The 22,180-nt window shown below is 38.3% G+C and overlaps 1 protein-coding gene across 2 annotated transcripts in view; it reads left to right on the top strand.

Moving 5' to 3' along the window:
* Positions 1 to 22,180, top strand: part of Khdrbs2 (KH RNA binding domain containing, signal transduction associated 2) — a 409,392-nt gene that overhangs the window by 235,846 nt on the left and 151,366 nt on the right. For both annotated transcript variants that reach the window (XM_027392834.2, XM_035453236.1), the window contains exons 5-6: positions 7,116 to 7,243; positions 10,853 to 11,051. In XM_027392834.2, coding sequence (XP_027248635.1) covers positions 7,116 to 7,243; positions 10,853 to 11,051 — 327 coding nt within the window. The remainder of the gene's footprint in view (positions 1 to 7,115; positions 7,244 to 10,852; positions 11,052 to 22,180) is intronic.

Raw genomic sequence — 22,180 nt, 5'->3', positions numbered from 1 at the left:
TGGGTCTCATGAGCTGGTTCTCTTTGAAACTAAAATTTTGAGTGTCTAGATCTTTCAAAGTTTTTTGGTTGCTATCCACAACGAATGTAAGTTCATTCCCACTGTAGCTGTGCCATATGGATAAGATAGTTTTTCACAGTACTTGTAAATCACAAAGATGGGGAGAGAAAGACCACTAACCCAAATCATCATGGCCAAATTAATTAAAGCAAGCAATTCATTTAAGTAAGCCTTTGTATTTGTGTTCAGGGGCTGCCTCTCCATAAGCATTGGATTTGATAAACACAAGGCTTTTATAGCTTTATAAGTTTCCAAATGAGGGGTCAGGAGGGCAATATAGGCAGGGTTACAGGAGCAAAGCATAAACATAAGTTAGTCATAAAGACATCCTGAAACAAAGAAATGATTGCAAACAAAACAGTTATAACAAGGTAGTAATAACCTTTTGAAGCAAAGGTAAGGTTGCAAGATGGTCATAACAACTTTTTAAAATAGACATGGTTGCTATTTCCTGGAACAGGCAGTACAGAACCATTTGTTGTTAAGGTTACAAGTGCGGTGTAGTCCAATCCTTGAGAAACATATTCAATCATAAAACAGGAATGAGTCTACTTTGTTTTTGGTTTTTGTTTTGTTTTTTTTTCTGTAAGATGTCTTTTAACCCTAAGCTGGATGCAGGCTGGTCCATCATTCTTTTCCCCAAACTCTGGCTCTTAGATTCTTTCTTCCCACCTCTTCTAGGATGTTCTCTGAGGCTTGCAACTGAGGAGAGTTCTTATAAATGTCCCATTTAGGCTGATCAATCAGTCACTTATTTTCAGTTCTTTAACTAATCAGTAGTCTCTGCATTAGATGTTGGCTACTGAAAAAGAAGAAGAAGAAGAAGAAGAAGAAGAAGAAGAAGAAGAAGAAGAAGAAGAAGAAGAAGAAGAAGAAGAAGAAGAAGAAGAAGCTTCTCTGACCAAAGCTGAGAGCCCCACAGATCCATGGGTGTAAACCTAGTATTTAGAAAGAAGTCTGACAATGTGACCTTTTAACAAAACAATAAGTGTAGCTCCCTGCCCTATCCCCAGGTCCTATCTCCTCCCAGCCATAAGTTTTTACTTTGTTTACAATATCAGGCAGAAACTTTCCCCTGTGGAGCAGGCTTCAAATGCAATCTGATCAGTGGATTAGCCAACAATATTTTATAAATACCTATAAATTTTGAAGCTGAATTGTAAGCTTCAAGACATCAAAATTGCAGGCCTTAAGGAAAATTCAGTTTCAAATTTCCCTTGTCTACAAAGAGGCCTGAAGTTATAGGGTTATTGATAGCAGTCCACATATCAGCTGTGTTTATGAATAGAATTGTTCCACATTTTTCTGAAATTATGCTTTCCCCCATGGTTTTTCATTTAAGAAGCTTTTGGGGTCATTAGATTGTTATTGTAATAAGTGTTTTTAAAGAGCTTGCCATGTAAGCATAATATGTTAAATGATTAAATTAATGCCTTATTTATTTGAAACTTAAGATGGTTCCCATGCCATGTGCTTGAAAAATTGTCAAGAAAACAAAATTAAATAATATTCTCATTTTTTCTTTGAAATTTTCACATATTTTATAGTATTTACTGGATCCACTGAGGTTATTCACTCCTCTCTGGCCTCTATCCTTCTCTCTCTTCTAAAAATAGCAGTCCTAAAATGTGGGCCCTGTACTGTGTCACTAACAGAAGAAAGCTGGTCTCTCTATTCCTGCACTGCACCAATAAATTGCCATTATCTCCTTAGCTAGGAATGGGACTGTGTGCCTGCTCTCCCTTCTCCAAGCTGGAATTTTGTCTGAATTTGCTAAGAAACTTTAACTAACACGCTTAAAGTCATTTTGAATTTATTTTGATAAACCGAACTTGGTATTTGTAGCAACTCAAATCTGACATCTGTAGTTATATGAATATTTGTTTTTTAGTATCCTAAATCTATATTGAGGTAGTAGCTATTTGGCAAGACTAGCATATGTTAAAAATCTTACAAGAAATATTTGAGTTCCTTGTTGTTCATTTCACAGATCTTTACAGGTAGACCTCATATGTCAATAATCAATGTTTTATAGAGAAAACAAGCCATTCTAGTAATCCTACATAATATATTTATTCAATCTGTTTTGTTATCATCATAAATGATCATGATTTTTGCATAGTATATAATAAGGTTTTGATAACAGGAAAAGAAAAGCAAGAGACATCGGAAACCAGAAGTTGCCATCAGTAGCAATTTAAGGCTCAGAGTCAAAGACATTTTGAATTTCTGATACTGTTCTCTCTCTTGAATACTATTATAAAGGTTTTATATGAACTTTATACAGAATCATTCATTGGGCAGATTCTTAATAAAGCTTAATTTACTCCTCATTGACTACATTTTGCTAATGGATTTTCTGATTTCTAGTGTGAGCTGAGTAAAGCTCATTCTGTGCTAGCTCAGTGAAGCTACCTAATCTTATGTTTTATTAAATAATCTCTGCTAGTATTTTTTTAAAGTTTCCTGTCCATCCCACCTCAGTCATAAGTATGATATTGGCTCAGAGCCCACATTTCCATTTATTTAGTTTGTACAGTTGCAGCATGGGATGCCTTTAACTCATAATCTTCTGTCTTGGCTTCCAAGATAGAAGAATTTCAGGCATGTGTCACTTCATCCAATTTTACTTTCTTTTTATTACTGTGGTTTGTAGAAGTTGATATTTCTTCAGTTCTCTTTGTTATGCCCCCAAAGGATTAAAATCTACATTTCATTTTTTGCTTACATTCATGTACTTATTAGTGTGTGTGTGTGTGTGTGTGTGTGTGTGTGTGTGTAAATGTGTATGCAGTGGGCTGCTACCATGTTAACTGTGTGGAGGGAGATGACAGCTTGCCTGTGTCAATCCTCTCCTTCCACCATGTAGATTTTCAGGATCATTCAGGTGGTCAAGCTTGGCATCAAGTGCCCATATCCACAGAGGTATCTCATCAGCCCACGACCACAGTTTTAAATGTGTGGCACCAGTGCCTGCTGAGCCTTAATGGAGAGGATTTGGCAGGAAAATAGTCCCTGACTGAACCCCCAGGTTGCCTATTAACACCTGCCATTACCTGCCATCTAAATGTAAGTTAAATAATCTTCCCAATTTGTATTTTGGCAAAATGCCACCAGAGCAGATGGACAAGACTGTATGTAAGAGGGAATTATGCTTATACATTTGATGTGCAGACTGTGAGCACTATTCCTCTCTAAGAGCATCCACGAATCCTGCTCTCAGCATCTTTTGTGTGTACTGTTTACACCATATGCCAGCACAGTGGGAGGGCCTTATCTGAGAGGCAAAAAGGAACACTCATACATTTCACGGAAACTGTTTCATAGAGTAAATTTATCTCATTCAGGGAAAGGAACATATGAAAGTATTCTTGGTATATATCTTGTTATTTCAAATGATGTATTTCCAAAACCAATTTTTGTATTTAAAAAATGCCAAGCAATTTAGAAATAATAGAAAGCATTACAAGTGTGTTACCTTGTACCAGCACTCCCTAAAGCTATTAGAGGTCCATATTCTTTTTGTCACATCTCATCACACTCATGCAAAAAGCGACTTGTTCACTGCCACCATAGTTCTTCTATACTAATGAAATTGTTCTAGTCTCTATCTCTAAATATTTCTCATGTTTACCAACCACTGAATCTTTCCTAGTTTCCCATTAAGTGGTGCATTTCACAAGTTGTATTTTTCTTTAAATCCGCAGTATTGTATTTTTCAGTTATTGGTAGTGAGTCTAATATTCAACCTATCTATAGCCATTTTAAAGTAGCAGAATGTCAGTCACACTAATTCAGTCACAGTATAGGGTGTGGTGAATGGAATAGCTTCCATCAGCATTAATACCAATGAGTTCTCCAAAGCTCTCAGCTCTGTGATTTTTAGGAACTTGATTTTGTCAGAATTCTACATTTCCACTTGAGTCCTTGAAAAAGTGAATGCTAAAAGTGGATTAAACATGGGGGCATGTTATTAGGGAAAGTGCTCTTGTGGCAAAATCAAAATAGTTATGGGAAATAAGGAGGGCTCTTCCATACAATATCTGAAGCCAAGGAACAAAAAGTGGGAGTTCCTGGATTTCTCTGATGTGCTGAAGTAAAAAAATAAGTTCAGCAACATATAAAGGAGTCCTTAAAATACAGGAATCCAGTATCTCCTCTGAAATAGACTTATTTTAGCATCAGGAGCTGAGAAGCTAGTAGTAACATAGCCTTGAAGATGTTGTATTTCAAAAGGTAGCAACTGCAGTTCATGGTCAGTTACACTTGCAATTACTTGTCTCCATTCTCATGGTCACCATAAAACTGCAAAGTGATTCATCTCTTAAAGGGACCATTTCCAGCTAAGCCCACAAGGAATTCAGTTGTATGTTGTCAATAGTGGCTTTACTTACATGAAGAATTATTCTTCAGTGTGAAATATTCATATAGCCAAGATCGCCAATTGTTCTTGCTTAGTAGAATTTTCCAGAGCAGCAAAATCGCCATGTCACTGAGTGATCTCACACATTAAACAAAGAGATTCAATAAATATCTCAAACTATTATGATACATAGAAATTTTATTCAGATGTATTGAATTCCCTCTGAGATGGCACCTGACCCAAGAAATAAAAGATAACATGTAGGTCCAAGAACTTTCATCCAGACATGGGGAAATGGCTGATTTAAGCATGTCTCTGAAGTACAACTCTCATGTTCTATGCTGACAAATCATCACTGTTCTTGGAACCCTTAGATCAAATCAACATAGATCCTCAATGGTTTTGATTACTAGTTTATTATTATTTTTATCCTGGGAAAAAGTGGATTTCTGAGATTTTCAGGTGATGTTTCTCCTCTCTACCAGTTTGACAAGGAGAGGAGAGCTCTGAATGGCCTCTCTTGTATCTTAGAAAGGATAGCATTAAGGGAAGAGTGACTAGAATCTCTCCACATGTTCTCCTACTTTCCAGAAAGCTGAGCCAGACTTCCCCACCTTGTGATATAAGAGTTTCCAAGTCCAAAAAACTCAACTTCCACTACACAAGCACTTTCTAATTACTTTGCTTACATTTTGTACTTAGCTGAAAGGTTCATGCAGCCAATGCCAGGTCAAGGTTTCTAGAACTTTCAAAGGCATGGATCCAGAAAGTCCTGAACAAACTGGGGATGATTCTGTCATATCTGTTTGCTACAAAACAATGCCAGTCTATTCTTTTTTAATCCATAGGAACTCAGGATAAATATGGATTTACCTAAGAGAAGAAGCTTCAGATACAACATTATATTCAGTAATATTACATGTGAAAATGATGGGATCCATGTTCCATTTTGATGGTTGGCTGATTGATTCCATCAGCCGTGACAATTTTCTGCATTCCTGATCCTAGTAAAACAGTAGACATGTTTCGTTTTTTCCTCTAGTTTAGTTGTAGTATGAATATGAGAATTGGGAATTAGAAATTGAATAATGTATAATTTCTTAGAAACTACAGTTTTCACTGTATAGCTATTCTATCAGCTGGTATAAACCCACCCTCACTATAATCAGGTGCTGAAGAGGATAAACATGACAACAATATGTTGAAAATAAGAAAATAACTACGTTGGCATGAGCAGCCTTTTTGTTGTAATCAAGACAGTTTCTTGAGTATGACAGAAAGCTGTGCATTAAGAACCCCCAAACCTTCATACATTCATTTTATACTGAGCTAAATGGGCATCATTTACTGATACACTGAACTTTAATTTCAAGGATTGGCCTCCTATGTCATGACTGTTGGCTCAACCTTTGCAAAAGATTTAAGTTTTAAGACATAGACTAGCCCCCAGTGTTAGATAACAGCATTGGTAGATATCACATAAATATGTCCTAAGGAAAAAGATCATATTGGCAATTGGGCACAAATAACCAACTTCTGCATTTTATACTGTTCTACAAGGGCGTGTATATGTGTGTCTGTCTCTGTCTGTCTTTGTCTCTGTGTATATCTCTGTCTGTGAATGAGAGTTTACATGTCTGTACATGAGTGTATATGTATTAGAAGAGGAAATAATTTAAACTAGCACTTTTTATTAAAGGTTAAATCTGCCTATAATGACTCAGACCTACTTTTTAATTCTTTGTAAATGGCCAACTGATAACACATCCTGACTCTCACTGACTCTCTGGTTGTGAAGGTGGCATTTGATTCATGTAGTGACTCCCACTTTTCATGTATAAGACACATAAGGAAGTTCCTCGGTTTGAAAACGTTGCAGTCAGGGTTCTTTGGTAGAGTCCACAGCTTTCTGTGTCTAAAGCAGAGTTTGATGCTGCACATTATTCTAGTGAATCAAAGTCAGTCTCACCTGCCCTGAGTCTTGGGACTGTTCCATTTTGGATTGTGACTTGGAAACTGTTTGAATACCATGTACTCATTAATCTACACATATTCACCCAAATGCAGTCTATTTTCCATGATATTGATCTTGACAGCTGTAGTTGAGATACATTCCATGTACTGATCCTATGTTGCCACGTCCCCTCTTCAGAGAAAGCCTAAAATGATAGTTAAGAGAATTAAATCCTGTGTCATGAAGAGTACTTCTTGCTGAAAGAAGTATCCTCATTTTCTCTATAGAACAAGAGATATGAAGAGATTTGCACCTTCTTTAAACTCATTTCAGGGGTTTGGTACATACATAATGATCAAGGCAACAGACAAAGCTGTTTTGTTTGTTTTGTTACACATTGGCAGAGATTGACCTAGAATTCAACGTTCTCAGGCACTCCCTGAACTCTCTGGGAACATCCTTTCCTACTTCAGACTCTTCAGTACCAGGTACTGGGATCAGTGCTTTGAGGAAAGGCCTGGAGCTAGACTCAGCTCTAGACACACAACACTGTTGTCTTCTTTTGTTTTCTTCCATTTGAAATGCTGGTGACAGAATTTGGGGTCTCTCACATGTTAGACAAATGTTCCATCACTGAGCTGTATCCTTAGTTTTTTTCTTATTGTTTGTGGTGTGTGTTTCAGGGCTAAGAACCTGAAGTCTGATAGTAATTGATCTTGTATTTTTTTTTTCTTCTAGGACTACAATGATGAAATTCGCCAGGAACAACTCCGGGAGTTGTCTTACTTAAATGGCTCAGAAGAGTCTGGCCGTGGCAGAGGTCTTAGAGGCAGAGGAATCAGAATAGCTCCCATAGCTCCTTCAAGGTACCTGAGTCCTTAGTGGATTACCTGAAAATGGTGACTGCAGGCCAGGGCTGTTCTGCACTGTGTCATGATTCCAAACAGAATTAAACAATCTCATCAGCACACCACAATAAGACAGTATGCTTCAATAGTACATAAAACAACAGCCTCAACAAGATCCATATCATAACAAAAGAGTAAGAATGGATGGTCAAAGAGCACATAAGAGATATCTCAAACTAACTCATCATATCTTTTGAACTTGGGATAACCACTTTTTGAAACTGAGGAACTGAGGAACAAAAGTTGGGTGGGCCAACTGTGGTAGCCCATGGCTTTAATCCTAGAACTCAAGAGAATGAGAAAAGTGAGTCTCTGTGAGTTCAATATAAGCCTTATTGTCATGGTGAGTTCCAGGCCAGCCATGGAACTAGTTTTTAAACATGAAACAACAGCAAAAGTTGGGTAGAGTATTAAAATGTTAACTAAAATAGTGGATACCTTGTGACTCCAGAATTCAAGATTGTGAACACTTAACATCTATCCTTAAAGAATAAGGTGGGAACCTGAGAGACTTTACTTCCCTGCTCAGTCCCCAGGATTAGGCCACAGAGATTACATAGGCCTTTGCTTTTTTAAAACCAGAAAGTCTCCACATAGTGGAAAACTACATATTTTATCCTTGTCATATACAGTTCTTAAAAAGAAATAATATTGTCAAGTTGATAGACAAATGAATTAGATATATCTCCATCACTTAAGTAAAACCAGAAGCTCACTTTAGCCTGACTAAAAGCATGGATTCTGAATTGGCATCCTTTTGAGTCATCTTAAATAGGTTAATCCTAGGGTCTGAGCAATAAAACCTTACCATATTTGTGATTCAGAAATGTCATTTTTAACATTTTTAGCAGCTTAGCAGGTGTATCTTAACTACACATTTAGTCCAAACCTTTCTTCTCTATTTTTGAGAGTCTAACTACTTAAAATAATTCACTTATCTTATTATGAAATCTTAAAAGCAAATAGCAATCGATTTTGTGTATTATTAAGATAGGGAATCAGATGCTTGAAAGAACCTTAGGGGAGAAATGTTTCATTTGGCTCAGATATTTGCCAAAATTGATTGGATTCTAACTTTGGTAACTCTTTATTCTAAAGTTTTAATTTGTTTTTAATTGAATAAATAATGAAATACTTTTATCATTAAAGGCAGATTTTGAGTGATTTTGTGGGCAACACCAAGAACTAATAGAGTTATAAAAGAGATGTGACCACGCCTCTTTTTTCAGAAAGAATCTCAGAAATTGCTGTGATAATAAGAAATAGAGGAGTTGGCTGGGTTTTTCGGGAAAAAAAGTGGCAAAAGAGACTGGATCATGACTAGGGAGACAATGAAGACAAATCCATGACCCAGGGCTGGCAAAAATGAACAGCACTTGAAATACAGAGAGACTGAGCAGAGTAAAGAGTAAAATCTAAAGAAACATTTTTCAGATAATAGTTTGGAGAAGTCTTAAATATAACTCAGGAGGCCCAGGGTCATGGGAACTGTAAGAGGAAACTGGTAGGCAGTGGGCTTGGTGGGCTCAGCCAAGTGTTTTCCCAGTGTGCAGAAAATAAGAACTGAAGAGATGACAGTTGGTTCAGAAATGAGCATAAAGTGAAGATTACATGCGGAAAGTGCTCTTTGAAGAAGTCAGAAACTAAAAGAATACTGCACTGGGGATTTAGCCCTGGACAGTATCCTAAAATAGATGATGCATGTTTTAGGTTGAACAGGAGAACATAATGGTGTTAATATTGCCAGGAAATGACAGAGCATATAAATGAGAATGAGAAAGACTCTGGATGAGGTTTTGCTAAGTCTGGGTGTAAGATCCGTTGAAGAAGAAATGTAGTGAAAGACCAGAATCAATATGAGCATGACATAATTGCAAAGCAGAAATCTAGATACCACTCACTAGGAAAAATTATTATTCTAGGTCTAGGTAATTAAAATGTTTACCTACAATTATTCATTGATAATAGCCAAAACATGCTGTTTATTATCAGCACATGGACGTTTTGATAGTATTAAAATGCTAAACTGAACAGGAATTATTACACTAGTTGTCAGACCTGGAAGTAGGTTACTGGTGAGGAACAGGTACTTGGTGGCAGTATTAGTGACTTGTCTTGATGTTATGAGCAAATACTCAACAAGAAGAAACTTGAAGGAAAAGTAGGTTCATTTTGGCTCACAGTTTGAAGAGGACACAGTCCATCATTTGGATAGGCACCATGGAAGATGGCACATTGTGATGGGAACCCATGTCTGGGAAACTTTACTCCTCATGTCTCAGCAGAGCTGAAAGCAAAGAGCAGACTGGTTTGGGCTATAAACCTCAAGGCCTGTCCACAGATAACTGATTCCTCCCGTAAGGCTCCCTGTCCTACAGATTCTACAACCTCCCAAAGCATCACTGAGAGTTAGACACCATGTGTTCACACATTTCAAACACAAAACAACAACTGAGAAATTCAGAGAAGCTGAGTTGCATTTCACAGATACTTTTATGTCATATGCTAACAGTTTGTCTTCCCAGCCATTGTACTTGAAGCTGGCATTGCAGCTTTGGTCCCTTATGTCCTCGGCTCTAGGCTGCTGTTTTGTATACTGTCTGTGAATAAGCTGGGCAAGCCAAGAATTCCCTTCCAACACGCATTTTCTTCCAGGACGAAAGAGCCAGTGGATGGCTATTCAGAACAAACAGTGTAACCCGCACCTCCATGTGATGGCACAGCTCAACATGATGATTGTGGAGCATTCAAAAGATACAGTTTGTCTCAAAGCTCAGCATTCCTGCTGATAGCATTGCTATCTAGAGGTCGACTTTCAGGCACAGTGAAATAGCCATGTTTTTTCCCAAGGATTTCAGATAAACACCCTTTCTAAATGTTTCAGTATGTCTTAGAAAAAAATGGCTGCATTCTTTGAACTCATGCTTTTGTTCAAATCGCTTTGTCGTTAAGTCTGCGGTACAGAACTTTCATTCAACTTTCTCATTGCTGAGCAATAATTCAGCAGCCCTGGAGTTACCATGTGAAAATATTTCAGTGCAATTCACTGTTTCAAGAGGTGACGGCATGCTGATAAATCAGTGATATGAAATGTAAGCAGCTACAGCTACACAGTGGCATCACACTGGTCAGAATGTCACATTTTATTAAGATGATTTTTTTTTAAATATGACCACACCAGAGATCACTGTCAACAACCTCCAGCAAGGAGATAGTCTACACACACACACACACACACACACACACACACACACTCGGTCCCACATGTAGCCAATCTCAGACAATATTCTGGTTGGTCCTTTTGAAGTTTGGAATTCAGTCAATAGAGGTTTTCTTTTCCATTTTCCCTTATTAAATTATATAATAGAAAATATCAAAATATATTGCATGGTTTTCATGAGAGCTAAGTCATAATATTTAAGGAGGTGTATTTTAGTGTGACTCAAAGCACTTTACGTATTATATAATATCTATCAGAAAGAGACCTGCTTGGGTGGAAAAAGTGAGCTGAGCCTTTAATTTCTTGTCTTTCTTTTCCTTCATCTGCATGTCACTTATTTCTCATAGGGGCCGTGGGGGTGCTGTTCCTCCACCACCACCACCTGGACGAGGTGTTCTTACACCCAGGGGGACCACTGTGACTCGTGGAGCTCTTCCAGTGCCACCAATAGCAAGAGGTGTCCCTACACCTCGTGCCCGGGGAACAGCAGCGGTACCAGGATACAGAGCACCCCCACCTCCAGCCCATGAAGCTTATGAAGAATATGTAAGTACCCCCAAGAAATCTGTAGGGAGGAAGAGCTAAATTTACTGGCTCAGAAGGTAAATTCCATTTCATCAAAGTAGAGAGTAATGTTAGTTGCAACACATAAATGTCATTTACAACAGAAGTTAAACTATAGATTTACATGTGAACACTTAGAAAAAAAGGCTTTCATTTCATAGGTGTCATCATTGCAGTTCATGTGACATCAATACCTTGTCTTTCAAGAATCAACTCTGCTGTGGTATTCCCATCTTTACAAAGTTTGATCAGTTTTCAAATTGGAAATAATGATAAATTATTCCAAGCATGATATGAATCATCATATGATCACAGAATTCACTTGGAACCTAATAAGCATTAGGGGAAACAGTACCCTCAGGGGAGGAGTACCCTCCTGTTTTTCATCTGTCTCCAGATTTTTTCACCTTGGAGAGAACCCAATAGTATCCATACCACCACCTTTCAAAGATCCCAGGGACAAAACAAAGGTTCCATTCCACCAAAGTTCCTCCTGAGGCACGCATAAGTATATTTGGCTTACTTATAGTGCATGATGAGGTGTTACTGACAGGGAGGGGCATGGGTGATTCCAGAGCATTAATGAGAAATGATTTTCAGAAGGCATTCAAGAAGAGATCCACACTGGAATGTTTTCATCCAGCATGGCTGATGACTTCCCTGTAGCTCCATAACTGGAGTCTCCTTCACCAAGTCCTCTCCAGGTTCTGTAATCCAGCCAGTCCCCCAAACCCTGCAACCACTTGCAATTTGGGCAGAATTGCATATACAATAGGCTTGGATGGGTGACTGGATATTCAGGTGAGCGTCCAATAACCCTTTCTCACTTCCTTCTATGAAAGCATGTCCTTGAACCCATATAACAGTTTACAAGCCACTGTAATTTTGGTTCCATGGGGATCTGATGCTTTCTTTGGCCTCCAAGGGTACCAGGTATGCATGTGGTACCTACACATATATGCTTACAAACATTCACACATGCAAAATAAGAATAAATAAATACATTTAAAAATACATTACAAAAAAAGAATTTGTGTGTCTTTAATATCTCTATGTTCACCCTGTAATCTAAGCATTGATTTCATTATACCAACAAATGATCTCCTCTTGAATGCCTTCTGCAAATCATTTCTCATTAAGTTTATACCCTTAAATAATAATTGCTATCATGTGCTGGGCACTAAGATCATATAGATCATTATACACTGGCTAATTACTACTCAAAACCTGATCCCAAAATAAAGTGATCATGGTTGATAGGTTCCACTCACGAAGATACTAATGCTTAATGCTTGGTACATTTTAAACATGATGCTATTGTTTTAACATAAAACAGTGACAAATGTCTTAAGGACTGAAGGAAGATTAAATATGAAAATCCTAGTAGAATTGACAAAATATGTTCATCTGATGTATCTTTCATATACCAGACACTGCTGTTTACAAACTTAGACATTAATGAAAAGTCAGAAAACATAGCTCAACTTGTAATTAAGCTAATACAAAGTTTAGTCAGGAATCTGACACCTCTTATCTGAGACGTATTATTTGCAAAATAAGTCCTTACTACATGGGTGGAATTAAAAGGGTGGTGGAAGATGGGATAACTTTCCATGTTTAAAAAAAAAAGTTTGGAGACCCACAATTGTGTGTATTGTCACTCTTATGTGTATTTGTATGCATTTGTTCAGCCAGATCATTCAAATATTTAAAATGAGAGATGGGTAGTTTCTTCAGTTAGTAAAGAATTGCTTTCTAAGCTGAGTGTGCCTCCCCAGTACCCACATAAAATCTTGTATGTATGTGGTACACATCTTTAACTTAAAATCTGAGAAGTAGAGCCTGGAAACTTCTGGGGCTTACTGACCAAGCCACACATAGAAGAGTAAGCTCCAGATTTAGTGAGCCTCAAAATTAACATGGAGAATGATAAAGGAAGACACAAAAAATCAACTTCTGTCCTCTACATGTCCATACAAGGATGATGAATCCATATATACATGCATATAGCAATCTCTCTCTCTCTCTCTCTCTCTCTCTCTCTCTCTCTCTCTCTCTCTCTCACACACACACACACACACACACACACACACACACACCAAAACCCACTAAAATGAAAGGGAAAATTTCATTGCCATTGATTAAAATCTTCTATGGTATATGTAGCACTTTGGAAGAGAAGAAAATGGACCCTAAGAATTGTAGTTTCTCTTGTATGTTTGAATTTGTGATTTGTGATGAATCAAACATTGAGTATGAGATAAGATGAAACTGCAGAAGCATAAGGGGCTCACGGAAATAGACACAACATTCTGATTGGGAAAGACCCAGAAAGGTGTGGTCTTCAGGAAGATTCAAATAGTGAAACCATGTAACCGTTTCATACCTTGGCTTACTGGACCTCAGTTATTTTAAGTTATTTTCTGACATCCTGGGAATAGAGGTGTGAATGGATATGATCAACAGCAGTCTCATAAGGCTGACATTTTACTAGAGGTCTTAAGAAACAACCATGCATCAGGAAGCGAAGGAGAGCAAGGTAAAGCTCTGGACAGAGATGGGGGTGGCTGAGTACCATAGGACTGGAAGTTAGGGAAAGTCTCCTGAACTAGAGTGCTGTGACTGACTCAACAAAGCGCTGCCTAAATTAAAGGGCTAGTTTATAAACAGCATCCCAAGTATGAGAACCAGCAATTGTATTCATTATAAAGCTGAATCTTTTGTGATGGTGGGGGATCAGTAAGATAAGAGGTGGAGCTGAATGTGTAAGGAAAAGTGGTAAATAAATTCTCAGGGAAAGACAGGGTGCCAAGTAGTAGATTTTGAGGAGAAAATAACATGGTCAGATTAGGTTAGTTTTTATACCATTCATTCTTCATAGTTCATGGAGACCAGACCATAAGTCATGAGATATGTAAACAAGTCGTGCAGAAATGCCAGCTGTGCAAATTACTTGGGAAAGGGATCTTTCTGCACTTGGTGATGAGGTAGGTGTGGGTGAGGGTCATTTTCTGTTTTGTTTGTTTTCATTAAATTTTGATGAAATGAAATTTTGGGGATAAAACAACTGGGCTAATAGGGGGAATAGCCATTCGAATGAGAAGAATCAAGACAGGAGGGGCAAAGTGTAGTTTGGGATGGAGCTGAGGGAAGGCTCTCTGTTCACAGGAAACATGGCATTACTGCATAGGTAAAGTATGCACTGTGATGGTAAATATTCCTAAGCACTTATAGGCATCAGTAACTGCTTATCATACTGTAAGTATTGAATAAAAGCTAACCATAATATAAAATGGCATTGTGTTTTTCTTAATATCTTTCTACTACTAATTTATATAATTCACAGATGTTCATGTTTTTTGTAACTAATCAAGCATTATTGATTTTAAATAGCTAATAAACATTTGACCTTATGTTATTAAAATATAAACTTGGCATTGTTGGAATGTTCTGTGTGGAAGTTCAGGAATCCACTAACAGTATGTCATTAGAGGAATGCTTGGACCAAAGAGCTAGGAAACTGCCAGGAACATTTGCTCCAACTCTTCTTATTGTCTTTTTCTTTTCTTTTTTTCTTTTGAACTTCTCTTTTGTATCCTTAGTGCTACACTAAGGCAGTCATTTAAAATGTATATAACAATTAACACTATTCAAGGTGCCATGCAAAGAACACTTCCAAATAATGACAGAACATTCTCAGGTGATGCCACTTCAATTATTGAGAATATATGCCACCGTTTGAAGCTTATCAACTATTTTATTGACTTTCACTTAATAAATAATAATACAATCTATGTAGTTATTTGTTTTGTCTTTGGTTCTACTCTGAGTCAAAAGTTTCCACTTCTCTGTACAGATACTTAAGCTACATGCTAATTATCCATTTAATAGAGATAATACTCCATAATGTGCAAAAGAATTCATTTTTAGTAATAATTTGTCATCATTTTTAGTAAATTCAGACATAAATATAGTTCTTAGCACTCAAAAAACTTCACACAAATATTTTGCTTTCGAGTTTATGTCAATTGACACAAAATAGAGTCATTTTCGATGGTAGTAAAATCAATTAAGAAAATGTACCCACCCCTGCCCAGAATGGCCTGTGTTTTCTATGGAGAAACACTGGATTTTAGAGGGGGGGAAAGTATCAGGTTGGCAGACATCCCAGTATATCTACAACAACATAGCATGGATAACAGGAAAGGCTAGACACATACAGCTTTTTGTAAATCTCTTATATCATAGGAAAACTGATTACTGACTATATCTTATAAATATTTTCTGTTAAAAAAATAATTCAATGGATGCATACAAAGTTTCAGGAGAGTCTGCTGAACTGCTGGTGCAGTATCTGGAGTACCTAACTGGACTATAGGTAAGGACCACTGCTTTCTGCTGAACTTTCAGATTCCTCTGTAAGAGGTAGGAAAAACAAAAGTCTCAATAACAAAATAATAGCACCATGCTGAGTTGATAGTGAAAAATCTCAAAGGAGTTCTTAACTCTCAGATAACATTTCGCAGAAAAAAGGTTCCCTTTATTATAAATCACAGTGTGAGTCAATTCCCTCTTCACAGGCCTTCTCCTGCTGAGCTTCAGCATTAAGTTTCCGGCCACACAGAATGCATGAAAGTAATCAAATCCATCCACTCCTGCAGCTGGCCTGTGAAACACCATATACAGTGATGGAGACTTCTGTTTAAAATCAACATTAGCGTTAGCTGAATCACACACACACACACACACACACACACACACACACACACACACACACACACACACACACACAGGTATGATATATATATATATGCTTTCTTATCTTGCCTTAAATATTTGAAAGCTTATTTTTGTTAACATCTTCTGAGTGGAATACATTCACAGTTTACAGATCCATCATCATAACCGAGGGAAATTAGAAAAAATTGAAAATTGGACTTTAACAAATACTCACATAGAATAAATTGGAATTGCATCAGATCTACCAGAGGCTAGAAGTGAAGTGCCACCTTTGAAGGCACAGCTGGCTCCAATCATGGTCTATCAAGTCACTCAGGCTGAGGCTGACGCTACCAATGAGCTATTAATGAACCAGGCGCTTGTGGTTGGGTGTGGGCTGGTCTCTGTCTCCAGAGACTCTGCCATCTTTGTGAGACTGTTCTTCCCTCAGTTAAGAGCACAACAGAATCCTGCCTGGTGTTGTCTCACAGAGTCTATACACCTGTGCAGACAGATTACCTGCACGTCATCTGGGCAGTGACTGAATGTTCAGGTCAATATTTAGCACATCTTCCCATGCCTTCATGAATACCTCCAACTACAGAGAACTGGATACCTCCAGAAACCAAGTGCTAGAAATACGGCCATCTACTGAGTTTGGGAAGAGTGTCTGGAAATCGTACCAATCTGGGGAGACCACGTTGGGCTGATAACCACTATACACTGGATTTGCTATGTGGGGCTCTTATCTTACTCCCTCATCTGCTAGAAGTCATTTTACCTTATGTTTTCCCATTTACAAGCTTTCATATATCCCAATGGCAGAAAATATTTCTAAATTCATCTTTCCAGTTCTATGTAAACTGCTAGGTAGCAACAATAGAATTAACCTACTTATTATATTTTTAGAAATCTTATACATATATGCACTATAGCACATATGCATATTTTGTTAATATTAAGTACAGAATAGCATAAATTACATATCTGATTAATAGTGTCTGTCTTAGGGTTTCTAATACCATGAAAAGACACTGTAAACATGGCAACTCCTATAAGGGAAAACATTTAATTGATGTGGCTTGCTTATAGTTTCAGCGGTTCTGTCCATTATCATTATGGTGGGGTTCTTGGCATGCAGGCATACATAGTGCTGGCTACACCTTGATCAGAAGCCAATAGGGAAGTAGACTGTGACACTGAGTGAAGCTTAAGCAAAGAGACCTCAAAGACTGCCCCCACAGTGTCACATTTACTTCAACAAGACCACACCCACACCTACTTCATCAAGGCCACACCTCCCAATAGTACCACTCCCTATCAGATTATTGGGGCCAATGACATTCAAACTATCATCTTGCCCATGTTCCAGTAAAAGGAATTGCCTTTCATGGATCTGGATGTTTTACAAAGCTTCTAAGATGGAGATTATGGGCAAATCTTTGAGAACTAGGGTGAGGAGAATTGCATGAACAGGGCAAAGCCAGAAAAAAGGTATCTTCATCTCAGATTAGAGAATCTGGGAGAACAAGTTAGTAAAAACAGTCCTCAGATGGAGCGGTGGGAGTGGCATAGGAGAATGGAAGCAGAGACAAGATAAAAAGCTGCCTATAAGTTTCTGAAAAGATAAACTAGGGTTTCTGGAGAAAAATGTGATCTTTCAGTTATTTTGTGAGAATGGGAAAGACAACAGGAAAAGAAGATCCTGAGACGTGGCCTGGGCTGTGAGATTAGGGAGAGATGTAGTAAACTGAGATGTACGTGGTCTTGTGAAGTTAGGGAGGGATACAGTAAGCTGAGATAGGCATGGTCCTGTAAGGCTAGGGAGGGATGCAGTAAAACGAGATGTGGCCTGGACTGTGAACTTAGGGAGGGATGAGGTAAACTGAGATGCACATGGTCCTTCAAGGCTAGGATGGGATGTGGTTAGTTGAGATGTACATGGCTGTGTGAGGCTAGGGTAGCATGCAGTTAGCTGAGATGTGGCCTGGACTGTGAGCTTAAGATGGTATGCAGTTAGTAAGAGCAAAAGGAAGATAAGGATGACCATATTGGACCAGAAAACCATCAGATGTATGTGGGGTGGGGGTGGCTGAGAAAATGAAGTGGTTTCCACTCACCATGTGTGAGGAAAATCAGTTGGTGTGGCTGTTTGTAGGAGCATGCTGAGCAAAGCACTGTTTGCAGTTCATTCAGTTGGGGCTGCCTGGGATATTTTATTTGTGGGAGTTGGGTATTGCTCTTGTTCCGACAAATCCAGTACTGCTCTAGCACTCCACCTGGTGTCCTGACACAGTGCTCATGTGCAGAGGTCAGCCTGCTAACTGACTGAACTGCAATGCCGGCCCAAGAAACATGTGCTTAGCAGAAGAAATACAAGATTGGACTGTATTAGTCAGAATCTCTTCTGTGGAAACTCTTCATATCACTCACCGCAGCCCTGAAACAATCTGCATATAGCCAGCAATGAGTTATGAAACATCAACAACAAAACATCAGTAATAACAAATTTTTCTATCATTGAAAATAGAGAAAAAATTTCCTGTATTTTCTCCCCTCTATAGAATTTTTTATAAAATCACATTTATGCTATAAGTGGATCAGAGGCTATACTTTTAACAAAAGGGGAAGGGTCTTGGATGTTAGCCCAGTGGTAATATGCTTCCAGCTCAAGTGAGAGAACCTGAGTTTGGACCCCCAGATCCTACATAAAGACATAAAGCTGAACACGCAGTGCAAGCACATCCAATCTCTGTGTTGCATGGCAAGATAGGAGGCATGCAGGCATATACAAGAAATTCCCTGGAGGCTGTTAAGGAAGCCAGGCTGGTAGCCTGCGACTCAAACAAGGTATAAGTCAAAGACCCTTAACCCAATTTTCAATCTCTCTCTCTCTCTCTCTCTCTCTCTCTCTCTCTCTCTCTCTCTCTCTCTCTCTCTCTCTCTCTGTCTCTCTGTCTCTCTGTCTCCCTCCCTCCCCCTCCCTCCCTCCCTCCCTCCCTCCCTCTCTCTCTCTCTCTCTCTCTCTCTCTCTCTCTCTCTCACACACACACACACACACACACACACATTCATAAATGGGGAGGGAGAAGGAGAGACGGAGAATATGTTTTGTGGATTTTTGTAATGTTTCTAGGTTTTAAGCTTCTAAACTTTGTTGTTGGTTGTGATTTGTCAAGCAAAACACTCACTCTCATGTTGATTTCATATCCATGATTTTGTGGTTCCTTTTTTCTTGATGGAATGCAACCTTGTGTCTTTTAAAGCCACACAATGTCTGGGTCTGTCCCTGTAGAGACAAATCTACACAACATTTACAGAAAAAAATGTATGTGGGAGTCAGGAGAGGGAGAGATTGCTTAAAGGGGAGCACTGACTGTGCCTATAAGATGCATCTATGTTTACTCAGAATGATGTCAGTGCTGTTGAGAAGGCATTAGTTGTGGAAAGCTGTCTCTTTTTTTTTTACAAGGATTGTGAGAAAATTAAAGTGAAGATAAAGGCCCTTGGGTTCTTTAAGTACCTGTAAGAACATAAAATCCTACAAAAAATGTTGGCCTTACATATGTGCTTATATAAATACTCTGTGGTAACTCATATACTCTTGGAGTTGAAAGAAGTAAAACAAGTCTCTGTAGGTGCACAAAACAACTCTTATTTCCAAAGGCATAAGTCCAATTTATTTTTAAACCACTTCATATTTTCTGCAAAGGTTAATGTGCAGACATCAAAGACTTGTACCAAAGCACAAAATGGGGCAGGAAGAAAAGAGATAATTAAAATTCAGGTCAGTGCTACATGAGAAATTTTGGCTTAGTATAATCAATCATGTTAACCTAATTTACAAAATACATTCTGACAAATTTTGAGTTTCTCTTTTCATCAGTCTTCACTAAGCCTATCGGCATTCTGGCCCATCCTGTCATCGAATTCAGCCTTCAAGGTATCCTTCCAGTAACTATGAGAGAACTAGAAATCTCACTGACAAATCAATAGTCCTTAAAAGTTCTGCCAATGAGCTCAAGCTGACAACCTTCAGTTTCATGTGCACAGAGAACTTTTTGACAGGAGAGGGAAATCAGTATTAAATGATAATTGAAATCAATTCTTGTGCCATTTGTAGAAGGAAAGATTATGAGTCTGATCTATAATGCATTTTGAGGGCGGCCATGTATGATGGCTTCTGTGTAACAGCCAACGGCCTTCACCCAGAGAGAGGAGACTTTTATTAGAGCCTCCAGATTGGATATTTGTATCCCATTAAACATTCGTGTTGGAGTTTCATGCTCTAGTCTCTTCTTATTAGATACTAATTTACCAGAATGCATTGCAGGATTTTGTTTGTTGAAATGGAACTAATATTTAAAATAGCTGAAACATGGGAGGTTAATGGAATGTGTTGCAAAGCTATGGACTGGGCATCATATCTCTGTGGTTCTGAGTTCAGAGAAAGTTAGTGAGATTTAGGCACAACTACACAATAAATTACTTCCACATAAAATAAAATACTCATCCTTTAAATTCATAGGCATTCTTCCCCTGTAGTAGAAGTCTAGATGAGCAATCTTTCTGACACGTCACATTTCAAGTCACTTTAGAATAAAGGAGGATTCTTCTGTTAGCAACAACACTCACTATTGGATTCAAACCTCTACCTAAAATTTATGAAGATGAATGTCTCATATAACATAGTGACAAAAGTGAGTTTTCTCTCTTTGTTCTTATTTGCAATGTCTGCTAGTTACTGTAGGACAATATTATCAATATCATGTCCTACAAATATATTAAAGTTTTCCCTAGGCTATGTTATGAAAAAAGCCTTAGTGTGTGTGTGTGTGTGTGTGTGTGTGTGTGTGTGTGTGTGTGTGTGTGTGCTGATGACAAGGAGAGGGCAATAGTGTGAATGCCAGGCTGCAATCTGGAGTTTGGAGGCTTATCATTAGTTTAGAAAATTAAATTCTCATTTTTATAGTGCTACTATTAACATATGACATTAACAATATTAATGTATTTGAAGTAGGATTGGTTTTTTATCTTTGGTTTGTACCCATGGACTCAGAATTATAAATGAATAAAAAGTGTGTTGCTTTGAGTTAGTTCCATGGGTGTGTTCTAAAAGATTCTGCTTGTCACAAGTAATATGTGCACATTATTGCATGATTCATTGTAACCCTGAAAGTTATATCCAGCTACAGGTTAAACCTGAAATATCCTCATAGGTTCATTTTTATTTAATGCTTAACCCCAAACATGCGGTACTATTTTGAAAGCTGTGGGGCCATCAGGGGGAGAGTACTCTTGTGGTAACATGAACCATGGTCATCAGCACAGACTCTAGCTGCTGTTGGGCCAAGGACCCAGGCATGGCCCACAGGAACAAGTGGGGCTGGGCCAGGAGCCTGTGTGGCTGCATAGGCCTCTCAGATTTGCATTGCCTCTGTGGCAGTTAGGCCCCCAGATACCAACAGGGCCACAGGTGGTGGTCCAGAAGCCCCCTCCTTTGTTTTCTAACCTAGGCTTTGCACAGACTGTCATGACATATTTTTCGCTTCAATCTCCAAAAGGACATAAAATGCTTTTTTAACTCTACTGACCTATGTTTTTGATACTGTAATTATTTAGGAACCATTCTGTTGAAAAGGTCCCCCTTTTCCTACACCCATATATACGAACTGATCTCATCAAACATCTACTAACTCAGCATTCATCTGCTTTGCTTTTTTTTTTCTTTTCTTTGAATCTGTTTCCTTCTGCTGCCATATAAATTCTCTCTGAATAATGACTGGATAAGGCACTGATGTATGAGTATAGCAGAATATCATTAGGAATTATTTTACTGATTTTTTTTTTTTTTTTTTACCAGTAGTGTTTGGTTTTACAGTAGGTCTCTGGTCTATCTAGTTTCTAGTTCTTTGTTACTCAAACAAAGTCAGGAAGTGGGCCTTAGGTTAAGTCAAGCATTTCTTGGCTACGCCCACAAGTTCTGTGCCACCACGATCCTAGTGTATTTTGTAGGCAGGACAGACTGGAGATCAAAGATTTTTGTGGATGAGTTGATGTCTACATTGGTTTCTAGTAACCTGCACAGAAGATTAGAATGTAGGGGTGAGGTTTCCTTTTAGGCACCAGCTCAACTTCCCCATGTTCAATGATTTGTGTGGGTGTTCTCCTCACAATGTCAGTTTGCAAAAAGCAAACTATTGTCTTTGGATCAGTCTAGGTGGTTTGGGGATTTCCATGAGACTACTTGGCCAAGAACCAATTTGAATGCAATGTAGTCCCATCACTGGAAGACTCACCTGGCTAACAGGAGAGGAGCAGTTGAGACTCCTTATCACCCATTATAGGAGTCCTCATTAGGTAGGATCACCTTCATAGATTCCAGGAAGTTT

This window comes from Cricetulus griseus, assembly GCF_003668045.3.
Source record: "Cricetulus griseus strain 17A/GY chromosome 1 unlocalized genomic scaffold, alternate assembly CriGri-PICRH-1.0 chr1_1, whole genome shotgun sequence".
Lineage (NCBI taxonomy): Eukaryota > Metazoa > Chordata > Mammalia > Rodentia > Cricetidae > Cricetulus > Cricetulus griseus.
Note: the sequence above shows the minus strand (reverse complement) of the source record. Positions and strands in the feature narration are given on the sequence as shown.